Below are 17,225 nucleotides of genomic sequence, written 5' to 3'. Positions count from 1 at the left end.
TTTCAGCTCAGGGAAAAAAATGTATTGAGAGGGAAAAGACTCTGGTTTTCAGATTGTAATATTGCCCAAATTAGAAAGGCAAAGCTAGGTCAATCAGTGAGCAAATAGTTAATCTGCTGCTTCCGTAGCAAGATAATAAGGATTTGAGGTCAGTGAGAGTGCAGACTTTTTTCTTTTCTTTCAACAAACAAACATTTATTTATTTTTCAATATTCTTTTTTTTTAAATTTTGAGTTCCAAATTCCTTTCCTCCCTTATCCTCTTTCACTCTCCGAGAAGGCAAGCAATGTATCAATTATACATATGAAATCAGGCAAAAATAGTTCCATATTAGCTTTATCGCCAGAAAAGCAAGAAAAATAAAGTGAGAAAACTATACTTCAATTTTCCTTCAGAGCTCCTCAGTTCTTTCTCTAGAGGGGAATAGGTTTTTTGTTTGTTTGTTTATTTGTTTAATCATTAGTCCTTTAGAAATGAATAGAGACTACTTTTTGGTTTTCTCTGTATAACACTTCACAAAGTGTCTGGTAAATAACAGGTGCTTAATAACTATTAGTTGACTGACTGATTGAGGGTAGGTCTACTCCAGGAAGAAGTCCCATCATTGTAAATCCAAGTCACTTGAGAGTTCTGATAAATTCAACGAGAATTCCCAAGGGCTGAAGATGAAGTATGTTATCTATCACCTGCTAGAGAAGTGATGCGATGAGACACTTTTGTATTTGGCCAATGTGAGAATTTGCTTTGCTTCACTGTGTATTTTTGTTACACAGGTTGTGAGGGTGGGAGTGGGAGAAAGAAAATAAATGCTTGTTAGTTGAAAATGATTAATTTTTAAAAGAAAATTAATTACATCTATAAAATAATAGGGTCATCACAATAGATGGCTTCTGAAGTTCTTTCCAAATTTACACCTGTGATGAACTTGCCTTCAATAGCTTTGATTTATCTAACATAGCTTACTTAATGGTATTATTTTATTTTATTTTCCAACTACATGCAAAGATGGTTTTCAATGTTCATTTTTGTAAGATTTTAAGTTCCAAATTGTTCTCTTTCTCTCTTCTTCCCCAAGACAGCAAGCAATCTGATATAGGTTATATAATGATTTTAAATATGTTTCCCTATTTTGTCATGTTGAAAAAGATAAAAATCAGAACAAAAGAGAAAAAAAAAACCATGAAAAAGAAACAACAAAAAAGGTGAGAATAGTATGCTTTGATCTCTATCCAGTTTCCATAGTTCTTTCTCTGGATGCAGATGGTGTTTTCCATCCATATTGGAATTTTCTTGGATTACTGTATCACTGAGAAGAGTGAAGTCTGTCATAATTGATCATTACATAATATTGCTGTTACTGTATCTAACACATCTTGATGAGATATGGACAGCTTTTACAAATGTTAAAGAATTATTTTGGCTTGATGGACCAACAGAGTGTTTTATTTATTCACACTCATGCTTGGCAACAAAGACCAGCAAAAGACTTTCAAGTAAATTATGAATTTAGTTTATGCTCAATTTTAATATGAAGTACAATGACAGCTGTGGGCCCTTTCCTGGGAGCCCCCATAGATGCCTTGGAGAGTTAAACACAGTACTAGGGGTTTGGAAAATATTTGGGATGGGCTATGAATTTCAGCAGAGCTTCAGCAGCTGAGAAGAGTCTAAAATAGACTGATCTGCTATTGCACAGGATGTCTATTTCCTGCTCCATCTGGAACACATGGTGAAGCTGAATTTTCCAACAATAAACAGGGCTATACACTGGGCAGAGATGAACACCTGTTCTCCCACCTTCTTCCTCTTTCTACCCTCCTTCTTCCACCAATAGGCAGGGTTTGCCCACATCTATTTTCCTCTTATAGTCTTGTGGCAAAAGCAGGACAAGGAATGCCAGTGCAACTTTCCCCCCATTTTAGATATATAGTAGACAAATAGATGGATGGAGGGATGGATAGATAGATAGGATGGATTCACAGGTGGGGGATAGGTAAATAAATATGTATTTAGTATAATAGCTATGTAGATATATGATAGGTATATGACTATAGATAAGTATATCTATAAATGTACTTATGAGAGCTATAGCTAGGCAGATAGGCAAGTGGGTAATGGATAGATAGATAAATAGAGAGATGGATGGATGGATTCATAGGTGGGGGATAGGTAGATTAAAATGTATTTAGTATAATAGGTAGATATATGTGTGACTATGGATAAGTATAAACAGGCCGATAGGTAAGTGGGTGATGGATAGATAGATAGATGGATGGATATATAGATAAATGCAGGTAATTGATAGGCAGATTGATAAAGAAGTAGATAAATTGATAAATGGATAAGTAGGCAGACAAGTAGATGGATGGATGGATGAATTAATAGCAGATAAGTAGATGTATGGATAGGTAAATTAATGAATGGATAGATAGGTTAGATAAATATAGATATGTGAGTAGGTAGATGATAGGCAGATAGATAGATGACATGGATAGAGAGATAGCTAGATAGATATCTACATAGATAGATAGACAAAAGACAAATGGATAATGCTTAGATGGATGGATAGAAAGATAAGTGATAGGTGGTATGGAGGTAGATAGATAATTGGCAGATGGATAGATAGATGGACGAATGGATAGATAACCAGATAGGTAGCTAGAGCATATTAAGTACTTCTCATGTGTTGGGCTATTTAGCAGTATGTTTTAAGTGCCAGGAACACAAATTCAAGCAAGAGAGACAGCTAAGGACGCTGAGGTCAGAGAGGTTAATTGCATAGCCCAGAGTCCTGTCGGTGGTAAGCAGCACTCTTAGTTCCCTAACTTCAAATCCAATGTTCTTTATAAATGCCTCATCATATCATCTCCCCCATTTACACTCTCCTTGAAAGCCTAGCACCTCACCTGGAAATGGAAAATCCCAGCATAGTTTTCAGTGAAAGTTTGATCATGGGGGATAACTCGGAAAAGTAGTCGCTCATTCAGGGTCAGACAAGCAATGGCAGCCAGGAACCAGCAGTCCCCTGTAGGAAAGGAAAAGTATAGTGAGTAAGAAGAATAATTATTGGCATTTAAATGTGGTTTTTAAGATTTGCAAAGTGCTTTACATATATTATTTTGCTTAATCCTCAAGACAACCTTGTGAAATAAGTATTAAAAGCACTTAGCACGGTCTGGCCCATAATAAACCCTATATAAATGTTCCTATTAATACTATTATTCCTATGATGATAATAGCTAACATTTATGTAGCACTAACTACATGTCAGGGTTGGTGCTTGGTACCTTACAATTATTGTTATCTCATTTGATCCTCACAACCCTGAGAGGTAAGTGCTATCATTACCTCCATTTTACAGATGGGGAAACTGAGGCTGACTAGTAATTAGGTAACTTGCCCACTCACCTAAGTGTCTGAAATCTTATTTTTTCTATTTGTAGATTGTAGCTATAAATACTTGCACTATTAACTTCAAAGGGTTGTTGATAAGGAAAGAGCTTTGTAAAGTACAAAGCACTATGTAAATGTGAATGACTATTAATAATAACTATTAATATTGTTCTCATTTTTCTTGTTATTATAGCACTCATTTAATTATCTTTTCAATGGATTTAAGACAGAAACTATCCTGTGACAATTTGATATTCTCCTATTTATTCCCTTTTCTATCTCTCTTCCTGAAATCAAGTAATTTTAATTCTTTTAGCTTGTCCTCATAAATTCTTCTATCACAATCCTCAAATTATGTATATGGCTACATTCTGCACCCTCACCAATTGCACTGCATGTTGTTCTCTGGCAATCTACTCTTCCCCACCAAATCTTTCATGATCAAAAGGATAAGCAGAGACAAGAATATAATGGAAAGGACAGTATAATTGGAGAAAAAAGGCCTGGTTTCAACTCTCAGCTACTCTACACTGGCTAGCACGTCTCTGAATTGCTGTTTTCTTAGTTTAAATTGAAATTATTTATACTATCTAACTCAAAAGTTTATTGTGAGATAATGTATGTGGGAGTGCTTTGAAAACTGTAAGAGGCAATATAAATGTAAATATTAATGTAAATAATTTTATGTTAAGATATTGAAAACCTATTTTTATTATTAATTATTATTATTATCAAGATCACATTGAGAGTAAACAGGACAACTAGGACTCCAACCCAATTCTTCTAACCATAAATTCAGTGATTTTTCTATTAGACTGTCATTGAAAAAAGAATGGATTTTTAATGGAACCTTTAGGTTGAAGGAAATTTTATTAAATTACATCTTTTTGGAAAATATGTATTGAGTAGAAATAAATAAAATAAATAATTAATGTACAAATAAATATATTGTTATATTAGTTATATGCTTATATAACTAATATATAATATTAAATAATATATAAATATAATCATAACATATTTCTAATCAATACATATTTTATGTCTAGTCAATACATATCAATTCTCCCAACATTGGGGTAGATGCTATAATTATCTCCATTTCAAACTGAAGCTTGAAAAGATTAAGTGAACTGTTTGCTGTCGGGTGGCTAATAAATAGCTAAAGTGGGACATCCACATCTCCTGATTTCAAGCTCACCACTCTATTCACTATGCCACAATTCCTATCTATAAGAAATACTTAATTTTACTTGACAGACATGTATAGTTATATTGGGTTATAATTTAATTATTGATTATAATTTGATTGTATTATTGAAGAAAACTTGGGATCAAACTTCATTGAGGTTTAAGAGACAGGAGGAACTACAAGTTCAAATATTGCAGATAATGGTGATTCACTGACATGAAAACACAGAGATCTACATCCTGATTAAAAATTATTACCGTAATTAAATTAAAGTCTGATTCTTCAACAGTATATGTATTTAGCTATATTGAGAATAATAGGAATGGTTCAAAATAATATAATTATCTTGTTACAGAAGTAGGTTTACTACAAATACATAATTTATTGCAAAATAGATAATTTTGATTATATTAAATTAAAAAGTTTTTTACATAAATAAAACCAACACAAACAAGATTAAAAGGGAAGCAGAAAATTGGGGGAAAATTTACATCCAAGAGTTCTGATAAAGGCCTCATTGCTAAAATATATAGAGAAATGACTCAAATATATAAGAATAGAAGCCATTCTCCCACTGATACATGATTAAAGAATATGAACAATTTTCAGATGAAGAAATTAAAACCATTCCCAATCATATGAAAAAATGCTCTAAAAAACAATTGATCAGAGAAATGAAAATTAAGACAACTCTGAGGTACTGCTACATACATCTCAGATTGACTAACATGACAGGAAAAGATAATGATAAATGTTGGCGGCAATACGGAAAAACTGGGATACTAATACATTATTGGTGGAGTTGTGAATGGATCCAACCATTCTGGAGAGCAATTTGGATCTATACCCAAAGGGATATCAAACTGTGCATCCAGTTTGATCCAGCAGTGTTACTACTGGGCTTATATCCCAAAGAGATTTTAAAGAAGGGAAAGGGACCTGTATGTGCAAGAATGTTTGTGGCAGCCCTCTTTGTAGTGGCAAGAAACTGGACACTGAGTGGGTGCCTATCAGTTGGGGAATGGCTGAATAAATTATGGTATATGAATGTTATGGAATATTATTGTTCTATAAGAAACAATCAGCAGAATAATCTCAGAGAGGCCTGGAGAGACTTACATGAACTGATGCTAAGTGAAGTGAATAGAACCAAGAAAACATTGTGCACAACAACAACAAGATTATGTGATAATTCTGATGGGCATGTCTCTTTTCAACAATGAGGTAATTCAGGCCAATTTCAATAGACTTGTGCTGAAGAGAGCCATCTGCATCCAGAAAGAGCATTGTGGGGACTGAGTGTGGATCACAATATAGTATTTTCACCTTTTTTGTTTTTGTTTGCTTGCTTTTGTTTTCTTTCTCATTTTTTTCCTTTTTGATCTGATTTTTCTTGTGCAGCATGATATTTGTGGAAATATGTATAGAAGAATTGCACATGTTTAACATATGTTGGATTATTTGCTGTTTTAAGGGAGAAGGTGGAGAAAGGGAGGGAGAAAAAATTTGAAACATAAGATTTTGCAAGAGTGAATGTTGAAAACTATCTATGCATATATTTTGAAAATAAAAAAGCTAAGAAAAAAAAAGAAATACATCATTTCTTTTGTCAATTTATCAGGGAATTGAAGAAATCCCAAATCCTTGATCTACCACATTTAGAATGGTGAATGTTTGTGTCAGTGTGAGAAAATCTTACTTTACAAAACAAAGAAAAAATTTAAGGATGGTGTTTCATATTAGGTTTATAGATTCATATGCAATATACTGTCCCCACAAGGTCTGTTGCTAAAGTAAATCTGATCAGAATTCCAAGAGACTTATGGAAGCAATGAAGAGGTTTGAGATTTTAAATGTGCCAAATTGTTATATGCTAGAGAAATATAACTGTCATATAATTTTGGGGCAAATATAATTTATCAGATTATAGATTGAAAGTAAAAAAGTAATTGTCATTGCAGATGAGGGTTTGTTGCTGAGAGGAACCAGTGCAGAACTCAAAAATATAAGAGGAGACACAGATAACAGAATTGCATCATCTAAATTTGAAGCTGAAAGTGATGTATCATACATTTGTTGTTGAGGAATAAGTCTGGCTGAGCAGTGGAACAGTTTGGAAACAGAATCAGAGAAGTTCCTTAATACATTGACTAATTTGGCTGAGATATCAGTATGGGTGATTGCCCCTTACATTTATTACATATAGGATCATAGATTTTGAGTCATTTAATACAATCCTTTTGTTTTAGAGAAGAGGAGACTGAAACAAAGAAAGATTGAGTTAATGAGTTTACAAAGATGTTAAATATCAGAAGTGGGGTTTTGCAAACATATTCTATGATTCCAAAGCTGGTGCTCTTTCCCCTGAACATTCTAAAAAGATTCTACATTGCAAAAACTACCCTAAAAGATTCTTTAAAAGAAAAAATCCTCCTGGAAAGGTTAAAGCATAATTTAAAGTATGATAAGAGAAACTTAATTTGTCCATCTGCTTTTTAGGAATGTGTCTAAAATATAAAGTGAAGTATACCTTACAGATAGGAATTGTGGCAAAGTGAATAGAGTGCTGAGCTTGAAGTCAGAAGACATTGATATTTATTAGCCATCTGACAATAAAATCTCAGTTTTATTCTCTGTGAAATGGAGATAATTGCACCTACCCAATGTTGTGAGAATCAAATGAAATAATATGTTTATAGTTATTTGTAAGCCTTGAAGCACAACATAGGTTAGTTCTTATTGTTATACTGGAAAGCCAGGCAATCCTCCATTCAAGCTCCACCTGTGATACATATTGGCTAATCACTTGATTTCTCAAGTTACTCCTCTTCACATATTCTTTTGGTCAGTCATACCATCCTTTATTCTGTTCCTTACAGACATCACTTCAATCTTCCAACCTTTGCCCTAGCTGTCCCCTATCTCTAGAATGTAATTCCTCCTCACTGCTGCTTCTTAGAATCCCTAATTTTTTTCAAAACCCAGTCAAGCCTTTCTTTCTACATGAAATTTTTCTTGACCCCTTTCACCCAGTTGCTTATAAATTCTCCCCAACAATATAACCTTGATTTCTCAGTGCTTCAGTCACCTCTGTAAGCCCATAAGAAGCAGAAAAGGTGCTGGTTTGCATTTGTAGAGAGAGTTTCTCTATAACATCGAAATGCAGATCTAGTTTCTATCTCTATTATTTTCCTGTGCTACAAAGCAGCATGCTCATAAATAGAAAAGCAAGGAGACGAAAAATCTGCACCTGCAGATAAATGAATGTGGGAAGAATTTGCTTCTAAAATTAGAAAAATGACACCAAAAGTCAATCGTTTTTGGAATAGCTAGATGGCAAAAATAGCACCAGCCCTGGAGTCAATAGGATTTGAGTTCAAATCCAGCTTTAGATCCTTACTAGCTGAATAATCCCAGGCAAGTCATTTAACTCTGATTGCCAAGAAAAGGGGAGAAAAGGGACAAAGAAAGAAAAAAAGAGAGAGAGAGAGAAAGAAAGAAAGAGAGAAAGATGAGAAGGGAAAAGAATGAAAAGAATAGTCAATCATTTCCTCCTAGCACTGTCTGGCCTTCTCTTGGCCTCAGAATCAGAGAATAATGGGGAATTGCCCACCTAAATCTCCTTGGCAGATGTCAGTTCTGTTGGCTCCACCAATGATAAACCTGGGATTCTCGCAGATTTCCTGTGAGAGGGGAAAAATGACACAAATCAATGACAAGTAACTTGGTGGCTCTTAAATTTGGGGGATGTGGCCGAGTAGCTACATCAATGTGTTTCTCCATTCCTTCTAAAATTAAATATAAACTCCTCTTAATACCCAGGTCCCAACTTACCTTTCTGACTTCAATATGCATTACTCCTCTTCCCATATTCTTTTGGTCAGTCATACCATCCTTTATTCTGTTCCTTACAGACATCACTTCAATCTTCCAACCTTTGCCCTAGCTGTCCCCTATCTCTAGAATGTAATTCCTCCTCACTGCTGCTTCTTAGAATCCCTAATTTTTTTCAAAACCCAGTCAAGCCTTTCTTTCTACATGAAATTTTTCTTGACCCCTTTCACCCAGTTGCTTATAAATTCTCCCCAACAATATGACCTTGATTTTCTTTTGCATATATTTATATATAATATATATGGATCATAAAAAATTGCTTTTGTATTTTGGAACCAGAGGGTAAAATAGAAATAGAAGAATCTACCAGTCATCTCCTGAAAGAGACCCCAAATGAAAACTCCCAGAAATATTATAGTTAAAATTTAGAGTTTCCAGGTCAAGGAAAAAATACTTCAAGTAGCCAGAAAGGAAGAATTTAAATAGCATGAAGCCACAAGTGGGGTCACATAAGATATAGCAACCACCATGATAAAAAAGCAGATAGCTTGGAAGATAGTGTTCCAAAAGGTAAAGGGTCTAGGATTGTGACCAAAAACAAATGACCTGCAAAATTTGAGTATAATCTTATGGGGGAGGGAATTAGATTTTTGATAAAATAGAGCACTTTTAAACATATCAGTCAAATAGAAAAAATAACATTTAAATACAGCACTCATTTAAGCCTCTGATTGCTGATGAGGTTACCCAAGTGAAATAGGAAGGAGAAAAAAGAGAAGAAGAACCATGATAGAGCCTTGTAGAATACTCATAATTAATAGGCCCATGATATCATTAGTACTCCCTTGAATGGATGCAGATCAGGGTTTCTTAAACTTTTTCTACTTGTCACCTAAGAAATTTTTACATGTCCCTGGATATATAAGTATATAAAATAGATATACAAATCAAAGATTTACTGATAATAAATCATAATTTTGCAACCCCACATTCAGTTATAAGAGCCAATATGGAGTGTCACCTACAGTTTAAGAAGCTGGCATGTAGATGACAATCCATTTATAGCTTCTTAGGCTTTGAAATTCTTTTCAATATCTTCTCATAAATCTACTATAGAAGATATCCACCACCTTGGAAATCTTCCTTGAAGTCTTCTCACATTCCATGGGTATCAGTGAGATATTTGGTTCCATCAATTTATTATCTTTTTCTTATGTTAAAAGATCTCCTTTTCCAAATCATACATTTTCTGGAAAAATATATTTCATGCTACATTTTTGTGTAAAAGTCATTGTTAGCAATATGGTATAGGCTACTTACATCTACCATGTGGTTTCTCCATGTCTTTTGGGTTATTCACAATTTTGTTTTTTTGATGATCATGATTTTTCTATAATTTGTAGCTATATATTATTATGGGCAGAAAATTTGTGTTAAAACGATGAATTTTATGTTAGAGAGCAGCTTGGGATCACTGCTTTGAGTAGTTTTCGCAATATTATCTAGCCATACTCCTTTTTGTAGTGGCTAGAAACTGAAAATTGAATGGATATCCATCAATTGGAGAATGGCTGAGTAAATTGTGGTATATGAATGTTATGGAATATTATTGTTCTGTAAGAAATGATCAGCAGGATGAATACAGAGAGGACTGGCGAGACTTACATGAACTGATGCTGAGTGAAATGAGCAGAACCAGGAGATCATTATACAGTTCAACAACAATACTATAAGAGGATCAATTCTGATAGAAATGGCTATCTTCAACAATGAGAGGATCCAAACCAGTTCCAATTGATCAATAATGAATAGAACCAGCAACACCCAGTGAAAGAACACTGGGAAACGAGTGTGGACCACAACATAGAATTTACACTCTTTTTGTTATTGTTTGCTTACATTTTTGTTTTTCTTCCCAGATTATTTTTATCTTATTTCCAAATCTGATTTTTCTTGTACAACAAGATATAAATATGAATACATAGATTGCATTTAACATATACTTTAACATATTTAACATGTATGGGACTACTTGCCATCTAGGGGAGGGGGTGGAGGGAAGGAAGGGAAAAGTTGGAACAGAAGTTTTTGCAAGGGTCAATGTTGAAAAATTACTCATGCATATGTTCTGTCAATAAAAAGCTATAAAAATATTATCTAGCCATGAATTTATTTTTAATGAATCTTTGCTGGCTCCTGGTACCCACTTTCCTTTTCTTTCTATTATTTGATAATTAATTCTTGGATTTTACTGGGAATTAATATCAAACTCATTACCCTATAGTCTTTGAAATCAAGACAGAGGATCTTCACAGATTTGGCATTAAAAGGGACCTTAGAAGTTATCTATTCCAATTCCTTCACTTGAAAAATGAGGAAGCCAAGAGGAGTTGAATGACTTACCCAAGATAAGACACAATGATCCAAGAGCATTCCAGGTAATAAGTGGCTGGGCCAGGGTTCAGATCCAAAACTTCTAATTCCAAGTTCATTAATCTTTTTTCTGAACCATATCCCTAGCCTTCTTTATGCATTTTCAAAGATTATAGATAATTATTTAGTGATTCTATTAACAAAGTTCTTTTATATCCCAGGATGTTACTAGTCTGGCCCAGAAGACTTGAATCTGATTGTATTCAAAGAAGCTAGTTGCCTTCTTGCCATTGCCTCAGTTATCTTTAGCTTTAACTCCCTCAAAAATATCTTTTAATTTCCATTTTGAAAATTATTTCCCTTAATAGAAAAGATAAAAGCAAAAGAAGAATTCAGTAGTTCTGTTTTCTCTATCATTGATTAGTATCATCTCCAATTTGCTCTTTTCTGTCTTGGTTCAAAAAGCCATTTTTTTCTTATCTTTAGCATTTTTGCTAAGTTTACAAAGAATTTATATCACTAGAATGGTAGTTTGAGAGTCTTCCTATAATTTTTGAGTTATCTTTTCTTTTTGAATTTCTGATCACGGGCTCATTCTCATTATTTCTTTGAACTTTCTGAAATCTAATTTATGTCTGCCCAATATTCCCTTTCTTTACTGTTATGACCATTAAGATAGCATAGTTACTTTCTCTGGTGTTTGTTATTGTTTCCACTTCACTAACCAGGTACATAGTAACTATTAATTCAATGAAGACTCTGATCTTGTTGGGTGTATTATGTGTATGTATCAATAGATAGATGTATAGAAAGATGGATGGATTAAATAGGTAGATGAATAGATAGGTAGCTAGAAAGAGAAGTAGATAAATGGATAGTATGGTGAATGAATAGATAGATAGATAAGGTAAATGAATAGATAGAGGGAGAGAGAAAAATGAAAAGATAGGTAGGTAGGCTGAATGAATGGATGCATAAATAGATGGATGAATGGATAAATAGAAAGATAGATATGTGTGCTTGTTTTGGGAAAATTATCTTTTCTGCATGCATCTTTGGCGGTGAAGATTATTTTCTGAAAGAGGTTCACAAATTTCCTGTTTTATATCCACCTTTGCTTTAAGTCTTGGATCCCATAGAAATGGGATCCTTTCCATCATTTCTTTGAAAGTTTTGAAAACTCCATTCCTAACATCTAGTGTTTACATCTGATTGTGCCTAATGCCCATGGACAAATACTTTAAAATTTTTCATAATAATGATGATGACAATGAGTTTCTTCACTTGCAAAAATAAAGGACTTGGACTAGATTATATCTAAGGAGTATTCCAGCTCTAACATTCTATTCCTCTGTGATGATAAACATTTACTAAGAAATTATCTCTAAGTATAGAGTAATACTTCCCATCTCTTATGTAATATAAATATGTAATATAAAACATGGATGATGAAATAGAGGGTACCCAAAAGAGATCATTTTGGGGGCCTCATTTCTTATCTAGCTTTAATCACTGATTGGGCGTTGCCTCAGACAAACTGAGGCAAGTTAAAAAAAAAAAAAAACCTTAGCTTAAAATGGTCAAGATCTTCCTCTGTATCCAGGGCCTTTGCCAGTCATACAGATCTCTATCATGCCATTAGATCCAGTTGGCTCCAGAGGAGAGAATGAAGCTGATGACTTTGTAGAGCTCTGCCTCACCTAAATCCAATTCACTTGCAGGTCAAGACATCATCTTCTTGATATCATTGTTCCTCTTTATGAACAAAGGACAAACAACAAACAACTATCTGAGGTATCTAATTTTCTAATATTTTTCTAATAGTAATTTTTCCAATATTTTTCTCATACAACTCATTATGATGGTGGAAACTTAATAATAAATAATTTGTCATGAGAAAACCCTATGACACATGACACTTAAATTTAATTAATTATACATGGAAATTATCATTTAAAAAAAGAATCCAGTCTTTTAACTGGCTGTCTTATTTAAAGCTCTGATTGGAAATTTTTTCAGCTGGTACAAAAAACAATTGAATGGAGTAGGGTTGAGGCACAATTGTGCCTGGAAAGGGGTGGCTTGGTCCTTGATCCTCAAAAGGACTGAAAGAAAAGGCTAACTGGGAGAAGGATGATGGCTGTTCCATAGGGTAGTGAAGATTGACATAGCATGGGGGTGGCAATGGCTACTGGAATCAGGCACACCCCACTGGATGGGAAGCATACCTCTGGGGAAGAAGTGTCATATGGGAAAGAAATGGACACTCTATAGGAGTGTCCTCTAACAAAGTACTATTCACTCTGTACTGATGATTACATTTTTTAAAAATTTAAAACAGAATTTTATTGTTCCAAATGCATACAAAGCTAGTTTTCAACATTCACCTTTGCAAAACTTGGTGTTCCAAAATTTTCTCCCTCTCTTTCCCCCTCCTCCCTTTCTAAGACAGCAAGCAATCCAATATAACATGGTTATATCGATATATATATACCGATATAACAAGGTTAAACATGTGCAATTCTTCTAACATATTTCCACATTTGTCATGCTGCATGAGAAAAATCAGATCAAAAGGAGAAAAACCATGAGAAAGAAAAAACCAAGCAAACAACAAAAACAACAAAAAAGGTGAAAATACTATGCTTTGATTCACATTCAGTCTTCAAAGTTCTCTCTCTGGATGTGGATGGCACTTTTCATCACAAGTCTATTGGAATTGCCTTGTGATTGCTCTTTTCTTACCTATACAATGACAAAAATTTATTTGGACTGATTTTGTTACTAAATTGCCTGGCTCGCTGACAGATGTGATTCATTAATTCAAACAAAATGGTTTTATTGGTTGTATGTGTGAAATGCAGCAATTAACATTATATCAATGCAAAATAATATATAAAGTGTTATCTCAACAGTGCAAGCCAGCAAAAGAAAACATAATTGATCAATGCTATTATAATGTGCCTATATTATCAATAAAACAAAACCATGATAAAGAAGCCACAACAAAAGACTCTGACTCCTACCAGAAGGAATAAATGTAGTGATCTTGTGCCTGGAAAGGGGTGGCTTGGTCTTTGATCCTCAAAAGGACTGAAAGGAAAGGTTAACTGGGAGAGAAGGATGATGGCTGCTCCATAGGGTAGTGCAGATTGACATAGCATGGGGGTAGCAATGGCTACTGGAATCAGGCACACCCCACTGGATGGGAAGCATACCTCTGGGGAAGAAGTTTTTGGGTGTGGGTGTAATTATCTTTGCAATGATTTTAGGTTTAGACCTAGAAGGGAGTTTCTAAGGCATTGAATCTAACCCCATCATTTAAAGATGAGCCCACTGCAGCCAAAGATAATAATTGAGTTGCCCGAGGTCACACAGTTAATAAGTATCTAGGGTGAGATTTGAATCCAGGACTATCTTGACACCAAGTCTGGTGCAACATAAGGCTTTTCCAAGATACCCATCCTTTCTGGCTAGGAATGTTATATTTAAAATTGGCCGGGGATCTCTGAACACCAGTGGTGCCTCAAGGGAAAGAGACTAGGGACTGAAGAATTACTATTGGTGTGTCTTCAAACAGAGTCAATAATAGTCACAAGTTACATGTGTGGGCCAACTTCTGAGTTTTTCTATTAAAACTGAATTCCCAGAATTCAGAGTAGAGACTGTGACCCTTCATAAGAGCAAAGACATAGAATTGGAAAACGTCTTAGAAATCACTTGCCAAGTGGCCCTTTCATTTTGCCAAAGAACCGAAGGCTCATGGTATTAAAAGGTCTTGCCCTGTCATGCACATAGTTAAGCGGCAGTGTTGAGATTAATACCCATGCCCTCAAAGACTGTAGATAGAACTCATTTTGCATTTTGTTTCCTTTGCCCTCCCATCTTCACCCTTTGCTCTTCTCCACGGTACATCTCATCATGGCTAATGCCTCTGTGATCTCTTTGCTGTTTCATCAACGAAACCTCTCCTCAAGATAACATTCATCCATTCACTCAACAAACCCTTACTTAGTGCCTAGGAGGTACAAGGAAGGCCCTGTGTTCTGTTGGAGAGGACTGCAAAGGTGGATCCCTGCAAATGGTGGACTGATTGATGGGTTGATTATACAACAATGTGAATTTAAGTTAACAAGTTGCATTTTCTTAACCTTATTTTCAATTGAAGGAATAGCTAGCATTTATATAGTTCTTTAAAGTCTGAAAAATGTTTTACAAATATTTTCATTTTTATCCGCACATTTCATCCTACCTGAGAGGTAGGTGTTATTATTATCCCCATTTTACAGAAGAGGAAACTGAGGCAGGCAGAGATTAAATGACTTGCCCAGAGTCACACATCTAGTGTGTGAGGCTGCATTTGAACTCAGGTCTTTTTGACTTCAGGTCTAGAATTCAATTTACTATAATCACTAGAGCTATAATTAACCCCAGCAACTGAAGGCCCACTGAGGACGGCTTATAAATACCTAGGAAAAGGCTGGTATCTTTCTGGACTTCGGGTGACGCACAACATCCCAGTTTACCGGATGTCCCTACCTGTAGATGCCCCTTTTTTTTCCTTCCCTACCTTTGGCCTCTTCCACGTAATATTCTTCATCTTAGATTTCTGCCTCAGTTCTTGGAAACCCAGGGCCTGAACACCTGCTGGGAACACATGGTCCTCAAACAGTCTCTTCTGGGCCAGGCACCATTTCCTGAGGGCACCATAATCCTGTCCCTCGAACTTCAGGGGCTGGGCAAGGGTGCCTTCTCCGTTCTTCCTGTCTCTTTCCCGGATCACCCGGTCACAGAAGAATCCTGGTGGGAGGTAGGGCATGGCCGCATCCACCAGAGGCTGGTGAGTGGAGAACTGGCTCTTTAACTGAGGTACCTCTCTGCCCCCTTGGCCCACAGCCCGCCCCAAGCCTAATCCCCCCATCAATGGGCCTGAGCCTATAGACTACCTCCACTGGCAACAAACTCCGAATGCATGTGAATGGCCACAGTCCCAGAGAAAGGCAAGCCCTTTGAGTCAGCAGCTTTTGACCCTGAGGTCCCTATAGCAGGCGGCAGCAGTGGGCAGCACTGTCTGTGTGGGAGAGTGAGCCAGGACCTGTAAGAATGGCCAGGCAACCCTAGACAGAGCCGCAAAGGCATGGAGGCTTTCAAGACTTTTGCAGAGAAGGATTCCTATTAACTCAGGCTGAAGGAGATGGCTCTGACATTTCCTCACAGCTCTCACAGATTCCCTGCTTCCACTCTCTTTATAAGCCTCAACAGGGATTTTCTTTTTCCTTAAAATAAAATTTTTTAAAAGTAAGTCAAATCTCAGAGCAACTTATCCTGCCTCAGCAAAAGGCATTCATGCCTTTCAAACGAACTGTGAATGGGCTATAGCATGCAGCATGCTAAACACACTATAGCTAATCCTATACAAGTCAGTGAATGCATAGGAAGAGTGTTCCCCAAGCCATTGTCCGTGGCTAATGAAGCCTTCATTTCTCCCCTTCCCAGCCTCACCTCCAAAACAACATGACATTTGTATTGATTATCTCAGTAATCTGTGAGAGGGGCCCAGAGGACTGCAAACAGGATGTCCTATAAGAGCCCCAGTTTTGAATATGTCTTCCCTGGAGTTGAGAAAGATTTCCTTTGCAAAGTTAAGCAAACTATATGTCCAGATGGGCAGGGGGAAAATTTACAGGTTGAAGGGATGGGGAGTTGATATAACATATATACACATAATCACACACAGATATGTCTGTGTATACACACACACAGAAATTTCTACAGAATTATATACATGTATATAACTTGATTCCATATGATTATATACAACTATTATTATATTAATGTATTAGATGTCAATTAATAGGTTATGTTAATACATCATACAGCAATGTATTAATGCATATCAACATTAATATAATATACACACATTAGTGTACATATCATATATAGGTATAGTAAAAGTATTATTATGTATACTCTAACATATAAATTATATTACTATATAAAGAATATATAATATATTTTGCCAATATGTTACCACATAGTAATATATTTTATATTATTATATATTATGTTATGTATCATTAATATATTATAATATTAATATACTATAGTCAATATATAATATGTTGCCTCATATCAATATATTATATTTCATCTATTATTTATTATATTATGTTAATATATTAATCTGTTATTATATATTGTGCTAATATCACAAGTTAATACATTAATTCAGCATACCACTACATTTTAATGTGTGATAATAATTTACCACATATTAATATAATATTACTATATTGTTGAATATTATATCAATATATTTTACATATTAGCATTATTTACATATTTATAGATGTATGATATAATTATTGGTTTTTGTTCTTTTATAAATTATCTCAAAAGCCATTATTTGTTTTATATAGAATTATTTAGCATG

The 17,225-nt window shown here is 35.0% G+C and overlaps 1 protein-coding gene across 5 annotated transcripts in view; it reads right to left on the bottom strand.

The window, feature by feature from the left end:
• Window positions 1-17,225, bottom strand: part of CAPN3 (calpain 3) — an 87,310-nt gene that overhangs the window by 31,981 nt on the left and 38,104 nt on the right. For all 5 annotated transcript variants that reach the window (XM_051977157.1, XM_051977156.1, XM_051977154.1 and 2 more), the window contains exons 2-3: window positions 8,199-8,268; window positions 2,907-3,025 (exon numbers count right to left, since the gene is read on the bottom strand). In XM_051977157.1, the coding sequence (XP_051833117.1) occupies window positions 2,907-3,025; window positions 8,199-8,268 (189 nt within the window). The remainder of the gene's footprint in view (window positions 1-2,906; window positions 3,026-8,198; window positions 8,269-17,225) is intronic.

The sequence above is a fragment of the Antechinus flavipes genome, chromosome 2, assembly GCF_016432865.1.
Source record: "Antechinus flavipes isolate AdamAnt ecotype Samford, QLD, Australia chromosome 2, AdamAnt_v2, whole genome shotgun sequence".
NCBI classification, from domain to species: domain Eukaryota; kingdom Metazoa; phylum Chordata; class Mammalia; order Dasyuromorphia; family Dasyuridae; genus Antechinus; species Antechinus flavipes.
Note: the sequence above shows the minus strand (reverse complement) of the source record. Positions and strands in the feature narration are given on the sequence as shown.